At 47.9% G+C, this 26814-nt stretch overlaps 1 protein-coding gene across 1 annotated transcript; it reads right to left on the reverse strand.

Annotated features, from left to right (window-relative positions):
• Positions 1–25618, reverse strand: MAL2 (mal, T cell differentiation protein 2). The gene is made up of 4 exons (XM_077351608.1): positions 25329–25618; positions 16940–17110; positions 5146–5322; positions 1–3420 (listed from the first exon to the last, which is right to left on the reverse strand). Exons 1-4 carry the CDS (start codon positions 25461–25463, stop codon positions 3349–3351), a joined length of 555 nt encoding a protein of 184 aa, XP_077207723.1. The 5' UTR covers positions 25464–25618; the 3' UTR covers positions 1–3348.
• Positions 25619–26814: the final 1196 nt, after the last annotated feature.

Here is a 26814-nt window from a genome sequence, read left to right on the forward strand (position 1 = left end):
TGTATTTTAGGTCACTTTAATGTTGCTAAGAACACATTTGTAATTGGAAGGAGTAGAAAACCAGGCTTAATACAACATAGCAGCAGGATCTGATTGGCCCAAAGGGAAAAAAAAGTCTCTATGCCGATTGGCCGTTCTGCCAATAACTACAGGAACTTCTCCCCTAAGCCTTTTGTCAGGAGATTGGCTATGGATTAGCGTTTCCAAGCAAAGGGCTCCATCCCCTTGCCTTCAGCTTGTAAACTCAAACTATTGTCCTGCCGTCTCACCTTCCAAAGGCCTGATCTGGCCTGTTTAGAGCTGTCAAACCACTCAAATCATGCATGCGGGGTGCCAGGTCCAAATGCAATGCCCAATGAAGCTGAGTTTCTTTTCTGGTGATCCCCCCCAACTCAATTTGACAATGCAAGAGAATAACAAAACTAGCCGGTGGGGCAGACTCAATGCCGTCATACTCCTTTTATACCGTGTTTCACAAAATGGCATGAGTAGAAAGTACAAATACAGATTTGTGAGCAGTTAAGTAAAAGGAGTATGCAAACATTGCTGTCCAAGAGAATCTGTACCAACGGCAACAACAACAAAAACATACATGTTCACATTCAGACCATAAATGCATTCGAAATACTCTGCAACATAAATAAAGTTTTTTTTTTCTAGAATGACTAATGGAAGCAGCAACAGGGAGACAGGAACAAGCGGATTCTGGCAAGGCTCCAATACACACTTACGAAAACAAGTTTCGATTCAACACATTGGCACTGGTAGACTTTTTTCTTTGCCAGCTGGGCATGCAACACTTGGAATGGGAGCACTAGACCAGCAGTTCCCAACCTTATTGGTGCAAAGGTGACCCACAAGTCCAAGTTTACTTGAGATGGTGACCCATTCAGGGCCAGCCCAGGGTTTTGGGACACCCGAGGAAAACAATGACCTTGCCACCCTGCAAGGTCCTGCATTCCCTTAAGTACAACGGCCAACTGGATATCGAGAAGCCCACAGACTTTACATTAAGGATGCATCTGGCCTGACATTCCATTTCCCCCTCCTTCTAGCAACTACCATAGAGTTGCAAGTTGCTGGACAGACCCCTCCTCTTGTCACAAAGAGAGGTGGAAAGCAAGAATGTGAGGTGTAGACAAGGAGGGCAAAAAGAAGGAGGCAAAGGGCAGGAGCAGCCACGAGGGAGGGCTCGCCCACAGCTAAGGTTGACAGGTTCATCCGTGTGGCCAGTGGGGGATGAGGGGGGCTTTCAGATCTGTTGACGTCACCTGGAAGTGACATTGGCACATCAGAAGGTGACTCTCTGCCTTTGTGGCAAAACTCTATGGTAGAATTTGCTTCAAACCATAGAGTTTTGCTCAAAACCCAGAGTGTAATTGCCCCCTGACAACCCTGGCATGATGATATTACTTCTGGCTGCTGTCAGCATGTTGTATTGAAAAGTGATGTTCTTCTGGGTTGGGGTGAGTTCAGGGGCGGGTGGTGAAGTGTGTCCAGAAAGCAGGGGACTCCCACCTGGGCCAGTAGACCTGGCAACCTGACCTATGACTCACTTTCAGAAACTTCACAGTCCCCTTTTGAGTCTTGACCCAGAAGTTGGAAAACACTGCTCTATCCTTCTGTGATTCAAGAGCAAGAAGAAAATGAAGGACAATCCACTGGGAGCACTGAGCACAAGGGGCAGGGGTCAATGTGCCATGATCCCTTTCCAAAAATGTCAGCATTATTTGTCCATCTATTTCATTAATCAACTATGCCCTACAGACCTAGCTAATAAGAAAGTACGTCGTTCCACAGAGCCTTCTCTTCAGGGTAAACATAAGCATATAGAATCATAGAATCAAAGAATCATAGAGTTGGAAGGGACCTCATGGGTCCTCCTAGTCCAACCCCCTGCACAATGCAGGACACTCACAACCCTATCGCTCATCTACTGTCACCTGCCACCTCCTTGAACCTTCACAGAATCAGCCTCTCTGTCAGATGGCTATCCAGCCTATGTTAAAAAATCTCCAAAGATGGAGAACCCACCACCTCCCGAGGAAGCCTGTTCCACTGAGGAACCGCTCTAACTGTCAGGAACTTCTTCCGGATGTCTAGATGGAATTTCTTTTGAATTAATTTCATCCCATTTGTTCTGGTCTGTCCCTCAATACATTTTCTGTATCTAGAGATGTATTGGCTCCAATTTCGCTTTCAGGCATGATTGCCTCCCTCCCTCCAAAGCATTGCTCCAATTAAAATCGGACCGATAAATATGCTCATCTAATGCCTTTTCGCTAGAAGAGAAAAACCTCCTCTGTAGATACTCCTCCAGTTTTCGCTACTACAACATGGCCTGGCCGTGGGGGTATTCCTTAGCTGCCTTTCATTCTTTAGGCTCTAATAATTAACTCGCCCATAAAATGTACTTGGGTTTAGAGATGAAAAGTTCTGTCTGAAAGCTGGGAACATAAAGGAACAGGATAGATGTAAAACTGACCAACTCCCATAATAAAAACAGAAAGGCCTATGAACCCTTTCAGCTACTGTAGATGCTTTGATTCAGCCTGCACAAAGGTCAGCATGAAGGTGGATGCTATCCAGCTGTTGTTGAGCACTCAACATGTATTGCATGCACGAGGCCCACAGAAATAAAGGAACTGCTCTGCAGCTATGATATCAACACCTAGTAGCCATGCTGGCTGAGGGGGAACCTCCACATTCAGAAGTACTAATCATCGGAATCATTAGGAGGCAACATGAGGGCCTCTATGTCCTGTTGCTGGCCCTACTGGAGGAACTGTTTGGCCACTGTGTGAGACAGGATGCTGGTGTGGTCCAGCAGGGCTCTTCTTACAGACTTATGCTTCATGGGCTGCAAACTGAGTTAACTATTAACCGGGAACAGTGCAGGATTTATGACTTTATAGCTGCCTCCCTGCACATGTATGTGGTGCGAGGTACACAGCACAACTGCAAAGATTTTCATTTCCTCCTCCAACCAGTTGGTTAGCACCAAAAAAAAGGGAGAAAGAACCGCCTGATAACAAGAATATTATTCATCATTCTGCTTTATAATACTATCTGTAGCCAGGGCCGAAAGCCACTCCATAACCTAGGCTATGGAAAAACAAGAGAAATAAATAACAACTCTCTCCGTCTGTCGACAAGTATAACCGAGACGTGGACTTATCTGCATAGCAACATTTTAGAAAAATATACATTTATTCTGAACGCCTCCTTTCGTTTCATCTTTTGGAACGCCACTCCGATCTGACGGACAAGTGGTATAACCGTTTTGATAATCTGCACAGCTATACGAAACTGATGGGATGTCGCAGAGATGGTTCTTCTCCTCCCGCGCTATAGTTTCCACCTCCTCAACGCCAGGGTTGTGCTGCACCCGTAACATATAGTGGTGACAAAGGCAAAAATCTGCAGGGAGAGGAGAAGAAAAAAGCAGTTTGACTTCCATACCAGATTGATTGATTGATTGATCAGGACGTTTCTGTGGTCCCTATCTCCCTCAAGGGACCCAACCCAGCTTAAAGATTTCTGGACCATTTTCAAAAAATTAACAAACATACAAGAAGACAAGCATATCCTAGCAAATCCTAATTTATTGGGCTGGATTGCCAGTTGCAGGCCAAAGGCCCAGTTAAAGGTTTCCCCTGTGCAAGCACCGAGTCATGTCTGACCCTTGGGGTGACGCCCTCCAGCGTTTTCATGGCAGACTCAATACGGGGTGGTTTGCCAGTGCCTTCCCCAGTCATTACCGTTTACCCCCCCAGCAGCAAGCTGGGTACTCATTTTACCGACCTCGGAAGGATGGAAGGCTGAGTCAACCTTGAGCCGGCTGCTGGGATTGAACTTCCAGCCTCATGGGCAAAGCTTTCAGACGGCTGCCTTACCACTCTGCGCCACAAGAGGCCCAGTTAGCTTGGCTTTTATCCAAAGGCTCACACCTCTGGTTACGCCCAGGCTTAAGATACCAGCACAGAGAGGAGCAGAATAGGTTATACTGGTTCTTCATAGGCCTGACTTCATTATCTCTATGTCACAACAGAAAGTAGGCAGGTTGCCCACGGCTACGGGGAAATTACAGCCAGTGTTGACTGTGGTCTGAACGAGACGGCTTGTAACCATTTTTTCTGTCGTGGACTGAACCCGGCTTCCTCCCACCTTCACAGTTCATTGGACAAAATGTACTTTTGAAGAAGTAGAAGAAGAGTTGGTCCTTATATGCCGCTTTTCTCTACCAATGGCCAGGAAATATCTGGCAACCCTACAGAAAGCTCACTGACTCAACCTCGGCCAATGATTCTCTCTCACCCTAATCTCACTCAGGACTCAACTAGACAGGATATTTGCCATGTGCTCTCCACAGGGACTGGCAGCCATATGCCAGCCGCTGACCCCCATGGAGAAGTCCCTCTAAGAGTGGTGCCGGGCCCCAGTTCTGGTTGGGACCACAGTGCAGAATTTTTTCCTAAAATCCCACTGGCATCCTTTGCACTGGTACATCGTTTCTAAGTACAACCATGACATTCTTCATGGGCATAACTTGGGATTCTTCAGAAGGGACAATACATCACTTCCAGGTACAGCATAGCGACATCAGTGATATCATTATCACAGGTCCCCCATTTCCCTGCTGCCAGCTTTGGGCTGGGGGTCAAGCCTGAGGAGGGTGAGTCTGGGGGAGGGACTTCAGTGGTGTATAAAGCGGCCATTTTCTCCAGGTGAACTGATCTCTGGAGATCAGCGAGGACACTGCAGTAAAAGAAGGACACTGCAGTAAAAGAAGTACATATTGTACATACGTATATGTACAATAAAATGCTATCCCATCTATCGGGGACCTCTTGTGTTCTTCCATGACATGACAGTTCTAATTTCCTTGTAAAAATGGTCTCCTGAACACCCAGACTCCTTAGGGCTGCCTTTGCGTCATACAGAGCATGAGCACAGCACTTCCTTAAGGCTTCCCTCGTCACCCTTGCAAGAACAAACCGTCCGCCACTGATCCAAAATGTCAAATGTGGCAGGAGCACAAGGGCAGAGGAAGAGGGTCTTCTGTTCAGAAAGGGATGAATTCTTGGGAACCAAGGCGAAGCACACAAGCTTGCTCCTCGTGAACGGGGCCAGAGTGATACTTACGGCGGCAGCTATGCTCAAGTTATATTCGTGCTCGTTTAGAAGCGGAGAGCTGACGGTAGAGTTGCGCTGGAGGTCGATGTGGAGCCTAAGCGGGTGGCCGTGCAAAGACGTCGTGGCGGCTTGCAACAGAAAGGTCCCAAAATAACAGACAAAGACAGCTGCGTGGTACAGAAAATCCTGAGAAAGAAAGAATAAAATAGTCAGGGATGAAAGGAGCTTGCCCTGGCTCAAGTTTTATCAGCCAGTTGAGTGGCCTGCCATGTGTAGGAACACAGAGCTGGAAGGGACTCCAAGGGTCATCTAGGCCAACCTCCTGAGACAAGGAAGTAAATTCACAGCTACCCTCCCCCTCCCCCGTGACCCCTGCTCTATGCTCATGTGCGGGAGTGTTTTGAATTTATTATAACTGGGGCTCCCAAGTGGGCTTGCATTCAGAGTGCTAACTCTGGGTTGGGACGTATCTGAAAATGTGGGGGTGGAGCTTGGGGTGGGCGGGGTCTGAGAGGCAGAGGGACCTCAGTGGGGTGTAAAGCCAAAGTCAGCCCTCCCAAACCCCTGAGTCTTAGGGGACGGCAGCATAAGAGTGTAATAAGTGGGAAGGTGAATGTAAACCGATTTGAGACTTCTTTGGGTACAGAAAAGCGGCATATAAGAACCAACTCTTCTTCTTTAAACTACAAGAACAACGATATAGGCTAGATATCAGGGGGGAAAAAAAAATTCACAGTCAGAGTAGTTCAAGCAGTGGAATAGGCTGCCTAAGGAGGTGGTGAGCTCCCCCTCACTGGCAGTCTTCAAGCAAAGGTTGGATACACACTTTTCTTGGATGCTTTAGGGTGCTTAGGGCTGATCCTGCGTTGAGTAGGGGTTGAACTAGATGGCCCCTTCCAACTCTATGATTCTATGATTCTTCCTAATAAACAAACAAACAAATAAAACAGCCGTTTTGTCCCGGGCAACTGCTTTCTGTCCTCTGGTGACCAGCAGTTGTCCTCGAAAAACTGCAGTCCACCCCGCCCCCAAGGTTAGAGACACATCACTGACTTCCCTAGCACCGCAGCTTCCTGTCTTCACCAGGGCTGGATCGGCACCCTACTGACTCAAGACGCTTGTTGAGGCCCCACCATTTATGCAGGGAAGTGGGGGGCAGGGAGGCATTTGGTCTGGTTGGCACCGGTTGCTAGTCTGGCCCTGCCTCCGCTTGGGTGACAGCGGAAGATCCACTCGGCTTGTTTTCTCAGTCACAGACACAGGAATAGGTCACAACAGGCAATAAAAGCATCTCCGTCCTCAGGACAGTAAAAATACAATGTTCACTACCAGGCGCGTCAGATCAAGCCTGAATTCTCCCTAGGAGCACAAAGGGCCAAACTGAGGCCATCATGCTGTGGTCACATCATGAGAAGGCAAGGGTTACTGGGAAAGCCGATCATGCCAGGAAAAGCAGAATTTGTTTGCTATTTTAACTAGGCTGTAATCTCAAGTTATGAACCCCACACCCTACATCCTCGGGGGAGGGTGGGTGGGGGGAGAAAAGGCATTACACCAGCAGATGAAAGCCGACTTGTGAATCACATAATTAACTTACAGAAGACATTATCACTGGCAATTTGTGCTCGGAAGCTACACAGGGATGTCCCTGGCTAGTATTGGGACGGGAGAACTTCAAGGAATACCTGGGTCCGGACATGGAGGCACACCAAATGTCTCTTGCGTTGAAAACCCTACGGTGTGGTCAAAAGTAATCTGGGATCAGATGCCAATTTCCAGCACTGCCATCTGTGAGATCGTTCACGAAGATGAGTTTGGAAGAAAGAGTCCAGGGCAGGGTAAAGGAGACCTTTATTGTTAACCTCATATCCACCCCATAAAAGGAGATTGGACTGAAAGAGAAAGCTCAGAAAAGCTACAGAACTGCACAGGGATTTGAACTCAGTCCCCCTTAGGTGATTGCATCCAAGATTTTATCCACCATCATAATACCTGGAGGACTTTGATCTTTCGTTTGAGGCATTTCTTGATTTGCCTGGGCTGCGGCCTGGAGTTTGAAACGCAAGCTCCTTTCGAGTACACACAGCCAATGGGTTGCCCGGGGAGAGGAAGGTGTCGGCACGGCAGATTGCATATAAAACCCAGTCCCATGATCCTGCCGCACCCGAGCGTGACCAAGAGACAGAAACGGGGCCATCATCAACTGCCCCATTAAACTTTACCTGACAAAACAAATGAGATCAAACTTTATATGGCAAAATCAATGAGATATAATTGGGAGCACAACTACAAGACAACTCCTGCTCCAGACACTTGGGACCCAGAGGGCAGACAAAATGAACCCCAATTCCAGCTAACTGAACCTCAATTCCAGGTGGGACCCCCACAGACAAGCACTGACATTTCATGGAGTAAATGAAAAGTGTACATTCTGGGTCTAATTTATTGTTATTACCCTTTTTTGGGGGGGAGGGGTACTGCCAAGTCACGGCCGATTTATGGCGACCCCACAGGATTTTCAAGACAACGGACAAAGAGAGGTGGTCCACCATTGTTTGCCCCTGCATCCCTAGACTTTGAAGAAAGTCAAAAGACACATGGTAGACCAACCAAAGACCCATCTAGCCCAGCATCCTGTCTCACACGGTGGCCCAACTGGCTACCTCTAGGCAGCTCAAAAACAGGAAGACTGCAACCATAATATCCTGCCTGTGGTCTAACCCCCTATCTTCTTCCGTGGTAGTCTCCCGTCTAAGTACTAGCTCCGGGCTAATCCCACTTAATTCCTGAGATCTGATGCTATCAGGCTAAACTGGGCTACCCAAGTCAGGGTTTTTCAATCCCAACCTATCTAAAAATAGGTCAGGGCAGTTCTCCCCACAGTCATTTTTACCCGTACGAGAACACTGCCAACTAGGTTAAGGCTGAGAGAGAGAGTGCAGCAGGCCTCAAATCGCACAGTCAGCTTTATTTATTTGGTAAGACTTTATGCCGCCTCTCCAGGGACCCTGCCCTAGGCAGCTTACAAAATAGAACGCAGACATTAAAAGTTCTTAATTAAAACCTAGCATCAAACACCCAGCTGGAGCATTCCAAAAAAACCCCCCATAAACATAAACCACCGAACATCCTGGGCTTGCTTCGGCAGCACAAATACCGAGCATCTTAAAATGAGTTCGACAGAATCCAGATTCAAAGCCCAGAAGAGAAATGGTGCTCATGGAGAACTAGGAATCTGAACACGGATCTCCTCAGTACTAAATAGGGTTGCCAGGGGGGACTTTGGGGGTGGAGGCAGGAAGGGGTGGGATTTGGGATGGTACCACAGTGGAGTATAATTCTATGGAGTCTACCCTCCAAAGCCGCGATCTTCTCCAGGGGAACTGAGTTCTGTCACTTGGAGAGGAGCTTTAAGGCCAGGATATCCCCAGGTGGGAATGGCATCCCGAGTCCTAAATTAGTATTCTAACCATTATGCCAAATGGGCTCTTCAAGAGGGAGAGTGAATGTGTAGCTGCCACCCATGCACCCATATGAATGAACCTGCCAGCAACCAGAGCCCAAAGCCCCTCCTACAATCAAACTGCACCTGCAAAAAGAAGAACAAAACCCACAGTGCCTCGAATCAAATATTCATTGTTGAACGCCAAACTGGGGCAACTATATCGACATCCTAGAGACAGTTTGGTGTAGTGGTTAGGAGTGTGGACTTCTAATCTGGCATGCCGGGTCTGATTCTGCACTCCCCCACATGCAGCCAGCTGGGTGACCTTGGGCTTGCCACAGGACTGATAAAACTGTTCTGACCGGGCAGTGATATCAGGGCTCTCTCAGCCTCACCTACCTCACAGGGTGTCTGTTGTGGGAAGAGGAATGGGAAGGCGACTGTAAGCCGCTTTGAGCTTCCTTTGGGTAGAGAAAAGCGGCATATAAGAACCAACTCTTCTTCTTCTATTACTGTGTTATGAGTTCTTATTGTTAATTGTTCTCACTGTTAAGAAGAAACTGTACTGTATTCAAATCAAAATGTTATAATGTGCTGCATTATGAAAGTTTCAATGTAAACTGCCCTGAGCAACAAGGGAGGGGCAGTATGTAAATATGAATGAATGAATGAATGAATGTCTTCCTGGCGAGAGTGGAGGACAAGTACCACCAAGCTGCAGCTGACTAATGACAAACTCATAGGGCTTTTGAGGCATTTCAGAAGTGTTTTGTTGCTGTCTGCCTCCATATAGTGGCCATGGATTAGCTTGATGGTCTCCCATCCAAGTACGAACCAGGGATGACCCTGCTTGGCTTCCGAGATCTGACCAGATCCAGCCAGCCAGGGCCATTCAAGTCAGTGATATCTCCTTGGTAATCACTAGACAGAGTCACATGCGACATGATCTCATGCTCAGCATCTCTCTGCTCCCTCTGAGTGCTATTCAGGGACCTGGATTAGAGGGTGAGAATGTGCTAAGGGCAATTCAGTCACCTCACAAGTTTTTCTTCCAGAAACTACCAGGGGCGCATGTGAGGCATATGCAGGTTTCTACAGCCCCACAGGCCCCTAACATTTACTTGGATCTTAAGCCATCCACTCCTGTATCCTGCTGCATTGAAGACAACACCTGACTTCCTGAGCAGTCCCTGCAAACAGGGATGTGGTGAGAGGCGGGGTGTGCCATGCTTCTTTGTGCGCAGATACGATGCAGTCTCCTGCCTCGTTTTAGGCCTCTGCTCCACACATCAAGCCTGATCCAACATGGCTTCTCTTACGTTCAACATGAAGAAGGGAGTTGGGCTAGAGCAGCGGTTCTCAACCTTCCTAATGCCACGACCCTTTAATACAGTTCCTCATGTTGTGGTGACCCCATAAAACTATGCAAGGGCTCTTTCTCAGAAATTAAACCGAAACTGACCAATGGCGTGAAGATCCATTGTTCAGGATTGTATATAAATTGTTTTTTTTCCCAAGGGTTTCTCAGTTCAGTTCTGCCACTTGTCCCACCATGCCAATCTCGCTCTTTTCCGCTGCTCCAGACAGACGAACGCTCTCTCTTGATCTACCCCGCAAGGCTGTTGTGTGGATGGCGCTTCCCCAGACCCCCAGGCTGAGAACCACCATGCTAGAGATTTTTTTCCCCCAAAAAATAAGTAAACTAGGTACTCTGCCGCAATCATAATAAAAAATAAATAAATAAACTCACCACAAAGAAATGTCAAACATCAAAATAATTATACAAACCGAACAGGTATACAGATAATCTTACAATTAGAAAAGGTATACAAAAGGTGCACAATTAACAATCTTCTATATTCTTTATACAAACTCAATGATAATGTGTAACAGCTACAAAGAATAAGAATAATCCACTTCCTATTAAGAGAAAAACTTTAGTCAGGTATTTAACAACAAATCAAACAATTGGTATCATATTACTGTTTTCACTACTATGTTGTTCCATGCTGCTTCGAATATAACTGGGTTTTATTATTAGTCTTTGTAGCTGTTTGCTCCCCAGCAGAAGCTATTGAGAAACAGGCTGAGCTCCTGGGTCCTGTTGGGAGTATCCACAAAGTGGGAGTTACTGTTCATTTGTATTACACATTATCATCGAGTTTGTATAAAGAATATAGAAGAGTGTTAATTGTGCACCTTTTGTATACCTTTTCTAATTGTAAGATTAGCTGCATACCTGTTCTATTTGTATAATTATTTTGATATTTGACATTTCTTTGTGGTGAGTTTATTTATTTCCTGTTGAATTTGCCACAAGGTTCCCTGTTCTTTTTGGCAATCATAATAAAGACTGATTCTGCTTGCAAGGTCCAGTTGACCTTTGCAAAAACGCCGGAATGAAACAGAGCACAAGAGGCAGGACGCTGGGTCTAGAGACTGAAGCTCGTGCCCCCCCCCCTGCCCCCAGTCACGGTCTAGGTCATCTGATGCCCATTGTACCGACCTTCACCCAACTTTATGGCATGTTGGCACATGAAGGGAGCACAGACATCTGCATCAGTAGGACACTGTGTGCAGGGAGGTATTTCGGGGAGGTGAATTATCTCATTTCCTCTGCCCACTCACTCTGCCCCAAAACTTCCTTGCCTTGGCCACAGTCACAAAGAAGACCTCTGTCACCAGTACAAGCCACGTCTCTTGGAATCCAAAGAGGGGGGGGGGGAGAGTTCTGGGTAGGAGCCAAAAGTCTTAGACTGAAGACCAGGATCCCAGTTCATTAACGCCTTATAATCCACATTGTCACCGAAAATCTGACCAAAACCAACACACTTTTGGAACAGATCAGGGAACTTGGGGGGGGGGGGGAAGGGGTTTACAGAAAAGAAGGGAAAGCAAAAAAAACCCAACTTGAAAAACTGGTGGGAACCAAAGAGGTTGAGGGACACAAAAGTGTAAAAATATATTAAATAATTAAAAAAAAAAATAAGGCTCAAGGTAATTAAAAAATAAAAATAAAATAAAAATAAAAATTACTTAATAAAGAATCCAGTGCACCAGAATCCAGTGCATGACAAAAATATTACAAAATCAGTACTGGTTTTGTAATGTTTTTATCGTCCATAAGATTTTTAATTTTTATATTTATATTGTATTTATAACTCTGTGTTATTGTATTGGCCTCTAATGAAGATCTTATAGGCTGAAATAAAATAGTGTTTTGTACTTACGCTGTGCATGTTTTACGGATATGTGTGTGACCTATGGGGGGGAAAATTGGGAGGGGAGCTTTATTCACAAAGCTATTTGATAAGGAGAAAGGTAACCAAAATAGGGGGGGGGGGAGAAAATAAAAAATGCTAACTATTCTGCCACGAATGAGTCCAGTGGCACCTTTCACACACACACACACACACACACACACACACACACACACACACACACGAGTTTTATTCACTGGACTCAAAAATTGGTTCCGCTCTTTCAAACCAACATGGCCATACAGCTAAATCTGCGTTCCGCCAAGGTCTTCTTCCTAGCAGCATAAAACCAAGGAGGCATCAAAGCAAATTAAAATCAGTATCTGTCTACTCCAAACTAATTCATACTCCGTCCCTCATTTACAATACGGTGATCATGACATCGGCCTACTTTACAGGGGTGTCATAAGGATCCTGGAGGTGGTGTATGCGATCACTTGAAATGTGCTGTGTGACCACCTAGCAATAAGTCTTCACGGTATTTCTGGCTTACCTCTGAGTCTATAATTATTCATCCCGAAAAGACTGTGGGAATCGTCCTCAGTAGGCAGTGATGTAAAGTAAGACACACGTCAGCTTGCTGATATGTAAAGCTTATAGACAGTGTGCTCTGTCAGCCAAATTTCAGAGCATGCATGGTGGTAACCTTCTGCTCTACACAGTTCACTGCTGCTGTAGTTATCTACCTAGGACGATCAGTACACAAGCTCCTTTACAGCCTTTATGAGATACGATATATCAAATCCTTGCTGAAATATGACAGGGAGAGCAGAATGCAGGGAGAAGTGGGACAGGAGATTTTGGGGAAATAATGGAGGGTTACGAACAAGCAGAGCTTTGTGTTCCGAAACTTTATTGCGGATGGGAATAAGATCAGAGGGCGAGGTTGAAAACACACAATTATCTCATGGAAGCCACTTCGACAAGATGTTGTGACGGTGTTATGTAATACAATCCAAGTTACGAACATGGGCCACAATGCGAATGAAGGACTGTAAAGCAACGAATCAGAGACTCTGGTTGTATGAACTTATGGACCAATGAACTGTGCCCGCTAAGGACCAGTCAGGTTCTTTGGTGGACCAAGTGTAGTCCATGGACATATGAAGAGTCACAGATTGGCCACCCGTGCAGTGGCCCTAAGTCAGCTGTGACTTGAGGCACTTTCCACTTCCATGCTCTCCCATTTGTTCCCTCACAGAGGTAAAGAATGCATCATGATATTCTCCCCTCCTACATTTCATTCTCACAACAACTTTGTGAAGTAGTTTAGACCAGTGGTCCCCAACCCGCGGGCCGTGGCCCAGTGCCGGGCTGCGAAGGCCTCGGCGCCGGGCTGCGGCTCCTTCTTCCCTCCCCCCCGCAAAGCGAGAAGCTCGCCAGTCCGCGAGCAAATCGGCAGCCAAAGCGGGCGATTAGCTCGCGGCCCAGCAAGATTCTCACTTCGGGAGGGAAGTTTGCGCTGTCCACACATGCGCATTTGCGCTGGGGCTGCCACACGTGCGCGGGCCCCCGGGCCACCCTCTCCGCCCACTACTCCGCAGCGGTCCGCGGCAAGCAAACCGCTGGTTTAGACTGAGAACGTGTGATTGGTCTAAGATCACTCGCAGAGTGAAGGCACCTGCTTTGCAAGCAAAAATTTTAATGGATTGTAATATAGATAATTTTTCTCTGCAATTTGGTAGGGAGGATCCCTCAGGTAAGGGCCATGATCACATAATTTCATCCTAATTGGATGGGGGAGTTCTGCTAAAAATATATTGTGCCTGTCATTGCTCAAAGAACAGGTTTGTTCACTAGAACAGAGGCATAATTTTGGGGTGACAAATCAACCCCCTGACATTTTCATCCAAACTGGATGAAGGACAAAAAGCTACAGGTGGAAATGCATTTCCCTTGAAGCCAATGTAAGAGCTGCTTGAATACAAATGGTCTCGAACACGTAACACAATCTGAGTACCATTTTTAACTAACAAAATATGCCAAACATAACTTCTGGATTGTAACTGATAATGAAATTCAATACAAAGTGTCCCCCTGGACCGAATCAAGACCTAGGTTTCCTGTCTCCTTAACAATGCTGGGCAAACATCGGAGAGATTACTGCATGTTGAGGTCAGGTGAGCACAGCCTTCCAGGTGAAAGCTGCAATGCTCTCAATCCACAGAAACACACCAAACAATGAAATAAATCACCAGCTCAGCAGTGGAAAAACAGTCTATCAAATCCCAATAGCCCTCCATCTTTGTAGGCAGACATGGCAGCGGAGATTTTTAGGGACCAGACTGAAAGCAGGGAGCCAGCTGTTTCCATTGACCTAGAGGTGGCATTCTCGCATGGTTACCATGCCTGGAAAAGGGGGTGGAGCATGGGTGCCTACTCCTGCCTCAAACCACCTCTTTTATCTCCCCTTCCTCAGCCCTTTTTGGGCATGGCAGGGAAACGTGGCCAGCTGACATAACTTCTGGCCTGTTTCCAGGTCTCCTCAAGGCTCCTCCATGGTCAACAGGATGAAAAAGCCTGCTATGCAGCTTTTCCACTTTGGTTCATCACGTACTGATCGAGACACCAGATGACAACTTTTTGGTGAGTGGGAATGAGCCACCCCAGATTAGCCGCCCAGGCGGAACCTTCCTGTCGCCACACACGTCAACAACGGAGGCAGTTCAAATTTCCCAGGAACCATCTTGTGACATGTACCACTCATGAATCAGTATCAGCTACACCTTTTCCCCTTAATGACTTAATTAACCAAAAGTCTTGTTGCAAGTTCTGCAGATGTTATTCTCTTGGTGCGCTCACAGGTCAAAATCTTAGAAGAGGCATTCCCTCCCAGGACAAGAGATGAAAAACACCTCTCCCAAGACAGCCTCAGACTTTTCGTACGGTATTAAAATATTACTTTTAATATCTCCAATGTATTTGGGCACACTTTTAACCCACCACAAGTCTGTTAATTATTTAATCCAATTACGGCTGCAATCTTAACTCACACACGTTGTCTTGGGCTGTAGAACTTCAAAATTTCTAGTAATGCAAGCACGAGGAAGGAGGAAGGTGCAGATTTCCATATCAGACATAGAAAAACTTTTCCATCAATATTTTTCCTCCTCCTAATGTAAAATGACTCAACTGAGGCTATCGTCACATGGCCACATTATGACAAAACAATAGTCAATGGAAAAGACAATAATGCTAAGAGACGTTGAAGGCAAAAGGAAGAAAGAAAGACCCAGCATGAAGTGGACTGATCCAGTAAAAGAAACCAAGGCCTGCAGTCTGCAAGGGTCAGAAGCAATTTGATGGCACAGCGAAGATTGCCAGCTCTGGAATGGGAAATACCTGGAGGGTTGGGGGCGGAGCCTGAGGAGGGCGGGGCTTGGAGAGGAGAGGGACTTCAATGGGGTGCAATGTCACCTTCCAAAGTGGCTGATGGATAAGTTGAAGGACTGCAATCTGGATTTTCAGATCGTTAGGTGGATAGGGAATTGGTTAGAGAACCGCACTCAAAGAGTTGTTGTCAATGGTGTTTCATCAGACTGGAGAGAGGTGAGTAGCGGGGTACCTCAGGGTTCGGTGCTCGGCCCGGTACTTTTTAACATATTTATTAATGATCTAGATGAGGGGGTGGAGGGACTACTCATCAAGTTTGCAGATGACACCAAATTGGGAGGACTGGCAAATACTCCGGAAGATAGAGACAGAGTTCAACGAGATCTGAACACAATGGAAAAATGGGCAAATGAGAACAAGATGCAATTTAATAAAGATAAGTGTAAAGTTCTGCATCTGGGGCAGAAAAATGAAAAGCATGCCTACTGGATGGGGGATACGCTTCTAGGTAGCACTGTGTGTGAACGAGACCTTGGGGTACTTGTGGATTGTAAACTAAACATGAGCAGGCAGTGTGATGCAGCGGTAAAAAAGGCAAATGCCATTTTGGGCTGTATCAACAGAGGCATCACATCAAAATCACAAGATGTCATAGTCCCATTGTATACGGCACTTGTCAGACCACACCTGGAGTACTGTGTGCAGTTCTGGAGGCCTCACTTCAAGAAGGACATCGATAAAATTGAAAGGGTACAGAGGAGAGCGACGAAGATGATCTGGGGCCAAGGGACCTATGAAGATAGGTTGAGGGACTTGGGAATGTTCAGCCTGGAGAAAAGGAGGTTGAGAGGGGACATGATAGCCCTCTTTAAGTATTTGAAAGGTTGTCACTTGGAGGAGGGCAGGATGCTGTTTCTGCTGGCTGCAGAGGAAAGGACACGCAGTAATGGGTTTAAACTTCAAGTACAACGATATAGGCTAGATATCAGGAAAAAGTTTTTCTCAGTCAGAGTCGTTCAGCAGTGGAATAGGCTGCCTAAGGAGGTGGTGAGTGCCCCCTCACTGGAAGTCTTCAAACAAAGGTTGGATACACACTTTTCTTGGATGCTTTAGGATGCTTAGGGCTAATCCTGCGTTGAGCAGGGGGTTGGACTAGATGGCCTGTATGGCCCCTTCCAACTCTATGATTCTATGATTCTATGATTCTATGATTCTATGAATTTTTTATAGCATGGTGTAGTGGTTAAGGGCAGTTTCTAATTTGGTGAGCTGAACTTGACTACCTGCTTGTCCACATACTTGGGTGGCCTTGGGCTAGTCTCAGTTCTGTGAATTTTTAAGCAGAGGCAAGATAGCCATCTGACAAATGCTGATTCTGTGAGCAGGCAGACTGTGAGTGGGTGGTCAGAAGGGACTGTGCCTGAGCTTGGTTTTTGTGGCCCTCTCTGGAATGCCGAACCAGACTGACCAGGGATTCTGGGTTTTTTTTAGTGGGGGGCATCATCTGGACATGGGGTTCCCTGTGGTTGGGCAGGTAGTTGTGAATTTCCTGCATTCTGCAAGGGGTTGAACTAGATGACCCTGGAGGTCCCCTCCAACTCTATGATCCTAGGATTCTATTTTGTGGTACAGACAAGCTCCTGTCTCTTGCTGCATGCGTGGATTGAACCTTCAGCTTCCAAAAACATGTCATAAAGCATACGGGTATCTAAGTGGGTATGAACTCATGTCCACCTTTCAGACACATAGACCTCTCAATGCTTACCAGACGGTTCCAGTCAACTGCAATTCTCTCTCTGTAGCTGAAGAGAAACACAGAGAGGAAGCCCAGGGAGCTGAAGCAGGCAGTCACGGACACAAACATCACCCAGCCTTGGAGGAGTGGCAAAGGGACTCCGGTGGCAGCGACTAAAATCCAGACAAGTGCTCCAAGTAGCTACAGTAGGAGGCGAGAGGGGGAAAGAATCAGAAAAAACAATACAATTTTTAAGAATAAATGCAGTAAGTAAAAATATTGCAGGGAAAACTGGCCGTGAAAAATCTCTAATTCAGGGCTTTCAAGGTCTTTCGAGTCAGTGGGCAGCTTTGGCATTCTAACACAGGGTGGGGGGCAGAACCACAAAATGGCTGCTGTGGGAGGCGGAGCCAAACACACAGAGGAAGTGTCAAGGCAGGGGAGAAGAGGGGTAATAAAAAATACACCGGGAAAGAGGAGGGACAGGAAGGATTAAACCATGGCTGTGGGGGCCGCTGCTGTTAACACAACGCTGTTTCAGTCAGCACAGCTCATCCTATCTCTGTTGGCTAATCTGTAGCCCAGTTGGGCAACGGCCCCACCCATACCGCCCCACCCACTTTCTCAAAACACCCGGTGGCTTTCAGGCAAGGTGTTGGCAGGCTCCACACTCTAGCTCAGGGGTAGGCAAACTGTGGCCCTCCAGATGTCCATGGACTACAATTCCCATGAGCCCCTGCCAGCAGGGGCTCATGGGAATTGTAGTCCACGGACATCTGGAGGGCCAGTTTGCCTACCCCTGCTCTAGCTCATCATGCCACCTTGGGAGAACGTAAAGGCAGATTTGGATCTGAGTAAAGCCAAGGCTGTTCCCTCTGGGACTTTACACTATCGCATACCTTCTTTATGCTGGACGGCTCATCCGTTTGACAAGCCTTGGCCCGCTGGGAATTCAGAACAGCATCCTTTGCCAAAACCGAAGTGGCTCTCGCTCAAGTGGCCCTTGGCGAAAACTGCATCCTGACCCTTATTCTGAAGTCTGCTTTGATACGCTTCTGGGTAAACAGCTGGACCGGCACCCTCTCCAGCGTAGCACCGCAAAGTTTGCTCTTACTTTACCTCACCCCACCCCGGACTCTTATGCCTTCCATGGCATTGTGAAAATCAGGAAGGGTACATGAATAAATCTTTGCCTACTGAATGACTGCAGCAGCAGAGAAAAACTGACAACACTGTTTTTTAAAAAAACTGGTTGTGTGTGTACGTCAGGGGCTGTCAAGTGGCATCCAATTTATGGCAACCCTATAGGGTAGGGATTCCCAACTAGGGACCCATGGGCCCCTAGGGGTCTGCAGGAGCTCTGAAGTGGTGCAGTATGTGGTTGTTCTGGGCTGACTTCTCAGCTCCTACTCTTCTTTCCGGCCTACATGAGGCACAGCCACCATAATAGTAGTAGGGGCAGGAGGAGGGAGCAAAAGAAGCGCTAAGGGTAAGGGTAGTGATGTCACTTCTGGGGGTGTGGCAGGGGGCGTGGCCAGCTGACATCACTTCCAGGGCTCCTCGAAGCCTGGAAAATTATTTCAGAGGCTCCTCCTCGGTCAAAAGGTTGAAATAGGCTGCTGTAGGTTTTTCAAGGCAAGAGATGGAGGTGGTTTGCCATCGCCTGCCTCTACGTAGACCTCCTTGGTGGTCTTTCCTCCAAGGACTAGCCAGGGTTTTTAGCAGCACATGGAAGTTAAAACAGCTGAAGCTTTCCCCCAGTGGTCCTCTCAAAGTTAAACTTGGAGATGAAAATAGACTCAGGTCCCCAGCTACCATGTCCTAGCAAAGGGGCACCCAATGGCAGGCAGTATCATTCATTCATTCATTCATTCATTCATTCATTCATTCATTCATTCATTCATTCATTCATTCATTCATTCATTCGTGTTTTTATACCACCCTTCCCTACGGCTCTGGGCAGTCCACATAGAACATTGTAAAAATAGCTTCATAGAACAGTGTAACAATCTGTCAAATAACAATCGTAACATAATATAGCATGTCAGCCAGAACAGTATTTCAACAGAACAAGAGACAACAGAACAGAACAAGTCTTTTGACTGTAGACAAAAGGTGTGGGAAAAGTCTGCCCAGCACACCTCCATCTTTGTTCCTCCAATTCCTCCCCCAACAGCATTCTGGGAATTCTGATTCCCATACATCTGATATTAACAAGGGGGGGAACTGAAATAGTCATAGAGGTGACAACTCTGGATTGAAACGTTCCTGGGGTTTGCAGGGTGGAGGCTGAGATGGTGGAATTTCGGAAGGAGAGGGACCTAAACAGGTGATAATAACAAGGGAACTAATCTCTGTAGTCCGGAGATGAGCTGCAATTCTGGAAGGACACCAGGCCCCACCTGGAAATTGGCTACTCTAACCCCAAGTCCAGACTCTGACTTAACTGCACCCCTACTTTCCCCTGAATATTCCACCTATTTCCATGCTTCACGTTCCGTGGCTGTGGAAGTCACAAACGCAAAACCTACCCCCCTCCCCTCCAATTACCTTCCTTTTAAAAAGAAGCTACCAAAGGATGTTTGTCATCCTTTAAGGGTTGCTGTTTTGGAAGGAAGCTCTCCCGCAAACACAGAAAGTAATTCAACTGTTTCCCTCTGAGGAATACAGGCAATGGAAAAACACCCCTAACATCCCTTGCTTGGCTGCCAGACAATCTTAGGATCTCCTGGCTATACGATGCATATGCCGTACAACAGAATATAAACAATAATAAAAGAGCTAGATAACCATCTAGCTGGAGCAAGACAGCTGAACTATTGCTGTCTATTGTGCACAGCAATTTACAGACTGTAATCAGGAAACATCAGTAAACTGAGGAGGGCCCTAGTGCTTATGATGGATCTAGTCCAGGGGTAGTCAAACTGCGGCCTCCAGATGTCCATGGACTACAATTCCCAGGAGCCCCTGCCAGCAAATGCTGGCAGGGGCTCCTGGGAATTGTAGTCCATGGACGTATGGAGGGTCGCAGTTTGACTACCCCTGATCTAGTCCCTGTTCCCAGCCAGGAGTTCATGGCAGGGCTTGGAACTCTGGATTGGGAATTTTCTGGAGATTTGGGGGTGGAGCCTGAGGAGGGAAGGGTACAGACTTCAACAAGGTATGCCAGAGTCCACCTTAGGTTGCCAACCTCCAGGTGGAGGCTGGAGATCTGCAGGGATTACAGCTGCTGTCCAGGTGACCACCTGAAGATGGCCCCTTTGAAAGGTGGATTCTATTGCATTAGACCAATCAAAAATCCCCTCCCAAACCCCAACCTCTTCGGGCTCCATCCCCCGAAATCTCCAGGTATCTCCCAACCCAGAGCTGGCAACCCTTGTCCACCCTCCCAAGCAGCTGTTTTCTCTAGGGCAGGGGTAGTCAACCTGTGGTCCTCCAGCTGTTCATGGACTACAATTGTAGTCCATGAACATCTGGAGGACCACAGGTTGACTACCCCTGCTCTAGGGAACCTATCCCTCACAGTCTGTAGATTGGTTGTCTTTCAAGTAGATCTCCAGGCCTCGCCTGGTGAGTGGCAACCCTACTTCTAGGAGAACTTGATGACAGACTGCAGTTCTTCCAGGAGCGATGGAAGAGGAACCGAAGCCGAGCCGTGCTCTGCAACGTGAAGCTGAAACCGTGTACTAGTTTGCTCTTAACATTTTTGTGCTGTCCAAAAAGCAGCTTTTTCCCAGCCCATTTTTTCCTGGGGTCTGCCTGGGGTCTGGTTGGAAGAGCCCAAAAGTGTCTTTGGAAGGAGAGAACTGCTCCCCCATGGCAACCAGACCAATCTACCTTGCTACGAGGGGGAATTGGCATGGTTGCCTTGACGACACGGACACATTCCCTTTCTCTCACACACAAGCAAGTCTTTGTCGCTCCCAAACCGTGATGCTACAGAGCCAGTTCTGTGATGTCATGATCCAATTGGCTGAGATCACAAGGGGCGGTGTGGGGGGGGAGAAATCAGCCCCAAAGGAACAGTAGAAAGGATGACACAGCGGCTGAAAACAGTTCAACAAAAGACATACTCTTTAGGGGTGCAGCTGTGGCTCAGTGGAAGAGTGTTTGCTTTGTGTGCACAAGGTCATAGGTTCAATCCCTGGCACCTCCATTGGGAAGGGTCATGCAGCAGGTGAGCTAAAAGTCCTCTGCCTGAATCCCCAGAAAGCTCCTGACAGTCTGAGTGGACAATACTGACCTGGCAATATTGACTTCAGGCAAATTGTGAGCGGGTGGGCAGAAGGGACTGTGCCAGTGCTTGGCTCTTGTGTTCCTTTCTTGCATGCCCAGGGAAATGCCAATCACCATTTCTGAGACTGGGAAGTTAATTTCTTCCAGGCCAGACTGGCCAGGGATTCTGGGTATTTGGGGGGAGGGATAATCTGGGCATGGAACTGGGGTCACTGTGTGTGGGCAGGAAGTGGTGAATTTCCCACATTCTGCAGGGGGTTGGACTAGATGACCCTGGAGGTCCTCTCCCACTCTATAATAGACTGATTCAGTATAAGTCAGTTTTTATATGTAGTCATACTTGGGATCATTTGTTCCTGGGGCGATTATGGGCCTCCACTCTTTTTCCTGTCCACCATGAAAATGTTTTGGAAGGCGAAAATTCGTTGCATCCCCATCATTGGCCTTTTTCTCCAGTGAGCAGCAGGAGTTTCCTGACAGAACTTTCCACTTGGAGTGGATTAACCTTGACCAGTTTTCTTGGGTAACGCTGTTGCTGGCTGACCTAGGCAATGGGCTGCACCATGTGCCTCTACCAAACTGGGGACACTTATTTATTTAATCCATTTGCACCCCACCTTTCTCCCCAACGAAGACCCCAATCAGCTTATGCCATTCTCCTCTCCTCCATTTTATCCTCATGTCAACCCTGCGGGGTAGGTTGGGCCGAGAGACTGGCTTTTTACCCAGGTCGAATAAATCCCTCCCATCTACACTGAATTTGATTTCCAATTTGATTTTGGGTGCTTTAAATATTCCCTCCGCAATATGCATGATTGATCCAGAATGACCCTACCTTTCCCCCACAATATCCAGAAGTGGATATAACCCTTGATATTTGAAAAAATCAGCATCAGTAAATGTGCAGATCTCTGCTTTTTGAGAATTAACTTCCTGCCTGTGCCTCAAACACTGTAGCAAAGCAGTCTTCCCTGATTGGCCAGGGTGTCAGTTCAAAGACTTCCTGGTTGCAAGGCTTCCCTTAAAGTGACTGCGTTCCAGAAGCCCTAACTTCTCTCAGCAGAGATTTGCCTCTTGGATTTATTCCCCCTCCTCTGCTGTCTCCAATCCTCCTCCTCTCATTTAAGAAAAGAAAGAGACTCCTGCTGCAATTGGTACCCCTCCCTGCTCTGAGCTTTCCCAATCAAGTGCGGAACACTTTCTGTTTCAATTGGGGGGGGGGGGATGATAGAGGATGACACGAGTTCAAATTGATCTGAATTCAGCAGGATCTACACCAGAAAAAACAAAGTAAGTGCAGAATAAGCCCTAGCCTCAATTTATGGCTTGGCTAACCACACAAGATGAACGTGAGTTTTTGATCGCATTAAAAAAAACCCTACTGCTCTGCTCAATTAACTTCCACATCTTCCTGGAAAGTCCTAGGAATTTGCAAGCCAACTGTGGCTCAGTAGAAGAACATCTGCTTGTGACAAAAGGCCATGGGTTCAACCCCAAATGTCTCCAGTTTAGCAAGCTTAGGTAGTCAGTTTAGGGAAAGGCTGAAGTACTTTGAGAGCTGCAGGCAACACAGACTTCCGTAGGCCAATGGTGTGACTCAGTCTGAAGCTCCTTCATCATCCTATATATGTTTTCCCAGACATAAACCCCACTGCAAGCAAACAGGTAAATGAGGGCCCAAGATTGCAGCCTTGCTTAATGCAGTTATGCAGAGATGGCCAAACAAAAATCAATCTATTTCATAAGTGGATCCACCTCTGTCTTTGTAAGCAGTGACAAAAGGAGCATGGGGCGGCATGAGTCACGCTTGAGTAACACCTAGTTAGTATAAATGGCTCTTTAATTGTCATAACAACCGTTTCGCATGCAGGTTGTTCAGAATACACGATTTCTGAATGTCCTAACGCACACAGGCGTAACGCAATCAAAGAATCTTCAGTAAGAGGGATAGGAAAACTGTCTGCACAAGACACTGGGGCACAGACACATTGGTCCCTTGCATGTTCCTTGCCCAGCTGGTATAGAAATACTAATTCCTGGCCACCTGCATTGGTGGTTCTTTCGCCACAAGCCACGGCAGGCTGGTTCTTCCTGGTCTAGCAAGTGGCTTACAGGGCAATGCTTTGTCCCTGCTTGTAGAATCATTTGTTTGAGTGTCCAGATCAGGGGTAATCAAACTGCGGCCCTCCAGATGTCCATGGACTACATTTCCCATGCGCCCCTGCCAGCGAAAGCTGGCAGGGGCTCATGGGAATTGTAGTCCATGGACATCTGGAGGGCCGCAGTGTGACTACCCCAGGTCCAAAAACTCCCCTACCAGTACCATAAGTCAAAATGGGGTCAAAATGCCAGTTTTAATCCAAAATGTTCAGCGCGCGAGTTCCACACATGGGAAACCAGCTTTCAAATCAATTGCATTTTTAAAGGATGATTTAAATTAACCTGTCCTACAAAAAAAAAGAGAGGCAGATTTGGAACCAGGAGAAACCGGGGAGGGGCGGGGCCTCCAGTCAGGCAAGACACACCTGTGATCACGAGGCAGGTGCATGCCTGGCTCCTCCATTTGCCACCCACTTTAATAATTGGGGCTCCCTAACTGGGGCTCCCTTCCTGAGCTGTCAGAGAAACTCTTCCGCAAAGCGGAAGCGCGAGGCTGCACAGATTGAAACGGAACACCCAGTCGGCTTGCGAGTAGCAACCCGCCTGAGTGCGTGTAGATTGCGGTCAAGTGGCAGCCGAATCGTGGCGACCCCTTGGGGCTTTCGGGGCCAAAGACACTGCCTGCCTTGGCCTCACAACCCTGGACTTCCATGGTGGTCTCCCATCCAAGCATGAACCAGGGCTGACCCTGCGTAGCTCCCGATTTCTGACGAGATCCGGCTAGGCTGGGCTATTCCAGTCAGGACACAAGTAGCGCTAAAGAAAAGTGTTTCTGTAATAGGTGTTAGATCAGGATGGGCAGGGGAGCTGGTCTGCCTGTAGCAGGAGAAAAGAGCAAGAGTCCAGGAGCACCTGAAGACGATCAGCGTAGGTGGCAAGGCAGGAGCTTTCGTGAATGAGCCCTGACTCACCCGACCTCCTACCAAACCACAAATGTTGGTAGCTTTTAAGGTGCTCTTGGACTCTTGCTTTTCCCCACCAGCAACAGGCGAGAGAGATCAAAAAGATGAAACTCATTAACAGGGGCCAAGGGACCTCTTACTTATGTAAAACATGTCTGGCCGGTCCCATAGCCAAAGCCCTCCAGGCAATATACAAGAGATACAAATAGCGTGCCTATAAAATCTATTTTAAAAGCAAGTGTTTGAATTCTCACTCTGCCACGGAAGTTCACTGTGTGACCTTGAGCCAGTCTCTCTCTCTCTCTCTCAGCCTCATCTACCTTGCAGGGCTGTTGTGTGGATAAAACTGAAGGGAACAGACTATCATAAACTATGTGTGTGTGTGGGGGGGGGGAACAGGGAGGTATAAACACCTGAATAGGTATAGAGAACCCTCTTCCTGCTAAAGATGCACCATGACTAAAAGCAAGCAAACAACCGCCAGGGATCATGCGGTTCCGCAGCAGGCAGAAATACGCCTGGTGCAGAGTCTCTGATCACTGAGGAAACAGCAACATTTCCTGCCAGGCCTGGGAGGAAGCGACCAACCCCACTTTTGACAGCCTGCCAGATTGCGATCTCAAAAATCCCTCGCAAGAGCTGAAGGAGCCCCGAGCGCATTTTGCGGCTGGATCCGCAAGGCCAGGCTCATGAAGCCAGGTGTGTGCAAATAACAAACGCTTGTAAAGCCGAGAATTACGGCAGGCGGCGGTTGGAGGGCATTGAAGGGGCTTTGGCCGCGGAGTCACCCAATGAAGGCGGGCGGAGGGGGAATGAAAGGAGGAAAAGTTGCACTTAACAGAAAACCCATTCAAGAGAGTTGCGCGGAAACCGGGAGGGAGGGCTACACAGAGGCCATTTTGGGGGCTCTCCGGCCGGCTTCCGCGCCTTGACCAGAGCTCTGGATCAGGCAGACGTCCAACAGGTCCGACCCTTCTTTCAGCGGCGGCCCCACCTGTTGGATTTCTGCCTACCGAGGACGCCGATGCGAAAGAGATGGCGCACGGGGGAGGCTCTTTTGCCTCCTCCAGCTGGGGTCCGTCGCCCGCCCGCCTCCCGCCCGGTCCCCCTGGTCGACTTACGATCTCGAGGCAGATGAAGGCCCCCGAGTAGGTGCGCAGGATCTCCAGGCCGGACGGGAGGGTGATGCGGGGCGGCGGGTAGTAGGCGGTGGCGTTGGGGGGCGGCGGCATGGCGCCCCCTCGCGCGGGGATCATGGTGGCCGGGCGACCGAGAGAGCCGGGCGCGACTGGCGGCTCAGCCCCTGCCTGACGTGGCCGCGGCCAGGTGGGGAAGGGAGGCGGGCGCGGGCAGCGCCGCAGGTGGCCAGCCGCGAAGGTGGCGCGTGTGCCGGGCACCGCCCTCCGCCCTCCGCCCGCCCCGGAGCCTCCCGGCTCCTCCGAGCTGCCTGCAGGGAGAAGGGAGGGCGCCGGGCACCGAGGAGGGCTGCCTGGCCGGGGAGCGCGGGAAGAACTGGGGCTGCCCACTGCTGCCGGTCCTTTTCGAAATGCATAGGATAGGCCGGCCCTGCCGGAATCGTGCAAAGCGGCTTACAAAAGGGGAGGGGGGGGGAGCTGAAATGTGCACAAGCAAGGGACGTGGATTTACGGCAAGCGGATGGGCCTGAGGGCAAGACGCCCCCACCCAGCCTTATAGATTTTTTGTTTGGAATAATATATATATTTTAGAAGTGCATGGAATGCCAATTACGACCCAAATTTGCGTTACAGTATTGATTTTTACATTTTCTCTCGACTTTCGCTCTCGTTTTCTTATTAGGACTTAACAGTGGCCTTGCAAAACCTAATATAAGCCTGACTTAAGGCATTTTGCCTTCCTCGCACAGCTAAATAAAATATATTACACAGCCCATTTTAACTGCGTCAGGTTTCAGGTCCCTAGTCTTCTTTAATTTTTAACACATCAGTATGGAATAAACATTAAGGCATAAAACAAACAATCCCACCATAGAATCATAGAGTTGGAAGGGGCCTCCTGGGTCATCTAGTCCAACCCTCTGCACTATGCAGGACACTCACAACCCTATCGCTCATCCACTGTAACCTGCCACTCCCTTGAGCCTTCACAGAATCAGCCTGTCCAGAGAACTATCAACTTTATTATTGTTATTATTACATATTACCAGGAATTTATTTGCTGCTTTTTCCATGGACATTAAAAAAAAATAGTGTCTGCAAGTGCCATTTGTATGCAAATATAAAGACCCCCTCTTAAACCAAATTAGTGGCGTGCTGGGGGAAAGCGGTAAGTCATTTATGACAACCCGGTAGGGTTTTTCAAATCACAAAACATTCAGGCGTGCTTTCCTGAATTTTGGTCTGATGACCATAAATAAATATTGATTGATTGACAGGTGTAGTTTCCCATTGCCTGTTTCTATGTAAGTGACCCTGGATCTCCCATCCAAGTGTTGACAGGGCCAGGCCACCCCTGCTTAGCTTCTGGGATCAGTCTAGCCTGGGTGGGGACTATGGCTGCATCTGCATAATAAGCAAAATCTGCAGTTGGTGTGTGCAGGGGGAGAATAAAAGCGCTTGCAGTCTCCAG

Source organism: Paroedura picta, chromosome 9 (genome assembly GCF_049243985.1).
Source record: "Paroedura picta isolate Pp20150507F chromosome 9, Ppicta_v3.0, whole genome shotgun sequence".
NCBI classification, from domain to species: Eukaryota; Metazoa; Chordata; class Lepidosauria; order Squamata; family Gekkonidae; genus Paroedura; species Paroedura picta.

Bases quoted from the DNA above. Each gene is read 5' to 3' on its own strand.
- MAL2 (XM_077351608.1), bottom strand. From the start codon at position 25,463: ATGATCCCCGCGCGAGGGGGCGCCATGCCGCCGCCCCCCAACGCCACC. The intron at 17,111-25,328 runs GTAAGTCGACCA...CTCCTACTGTAG, and splicing joins CCTTCATCTGCCTCGAGATC to CTACTTGGAGCACTTGTCTG. The intron at 3,421-5,145 runs GTAAGTATCACT...CTCTCCCTGCAG, and splicing joins ACTTGAGCATAGCTGCCGCC to ATTTTTGCCTTTGTCACCAC.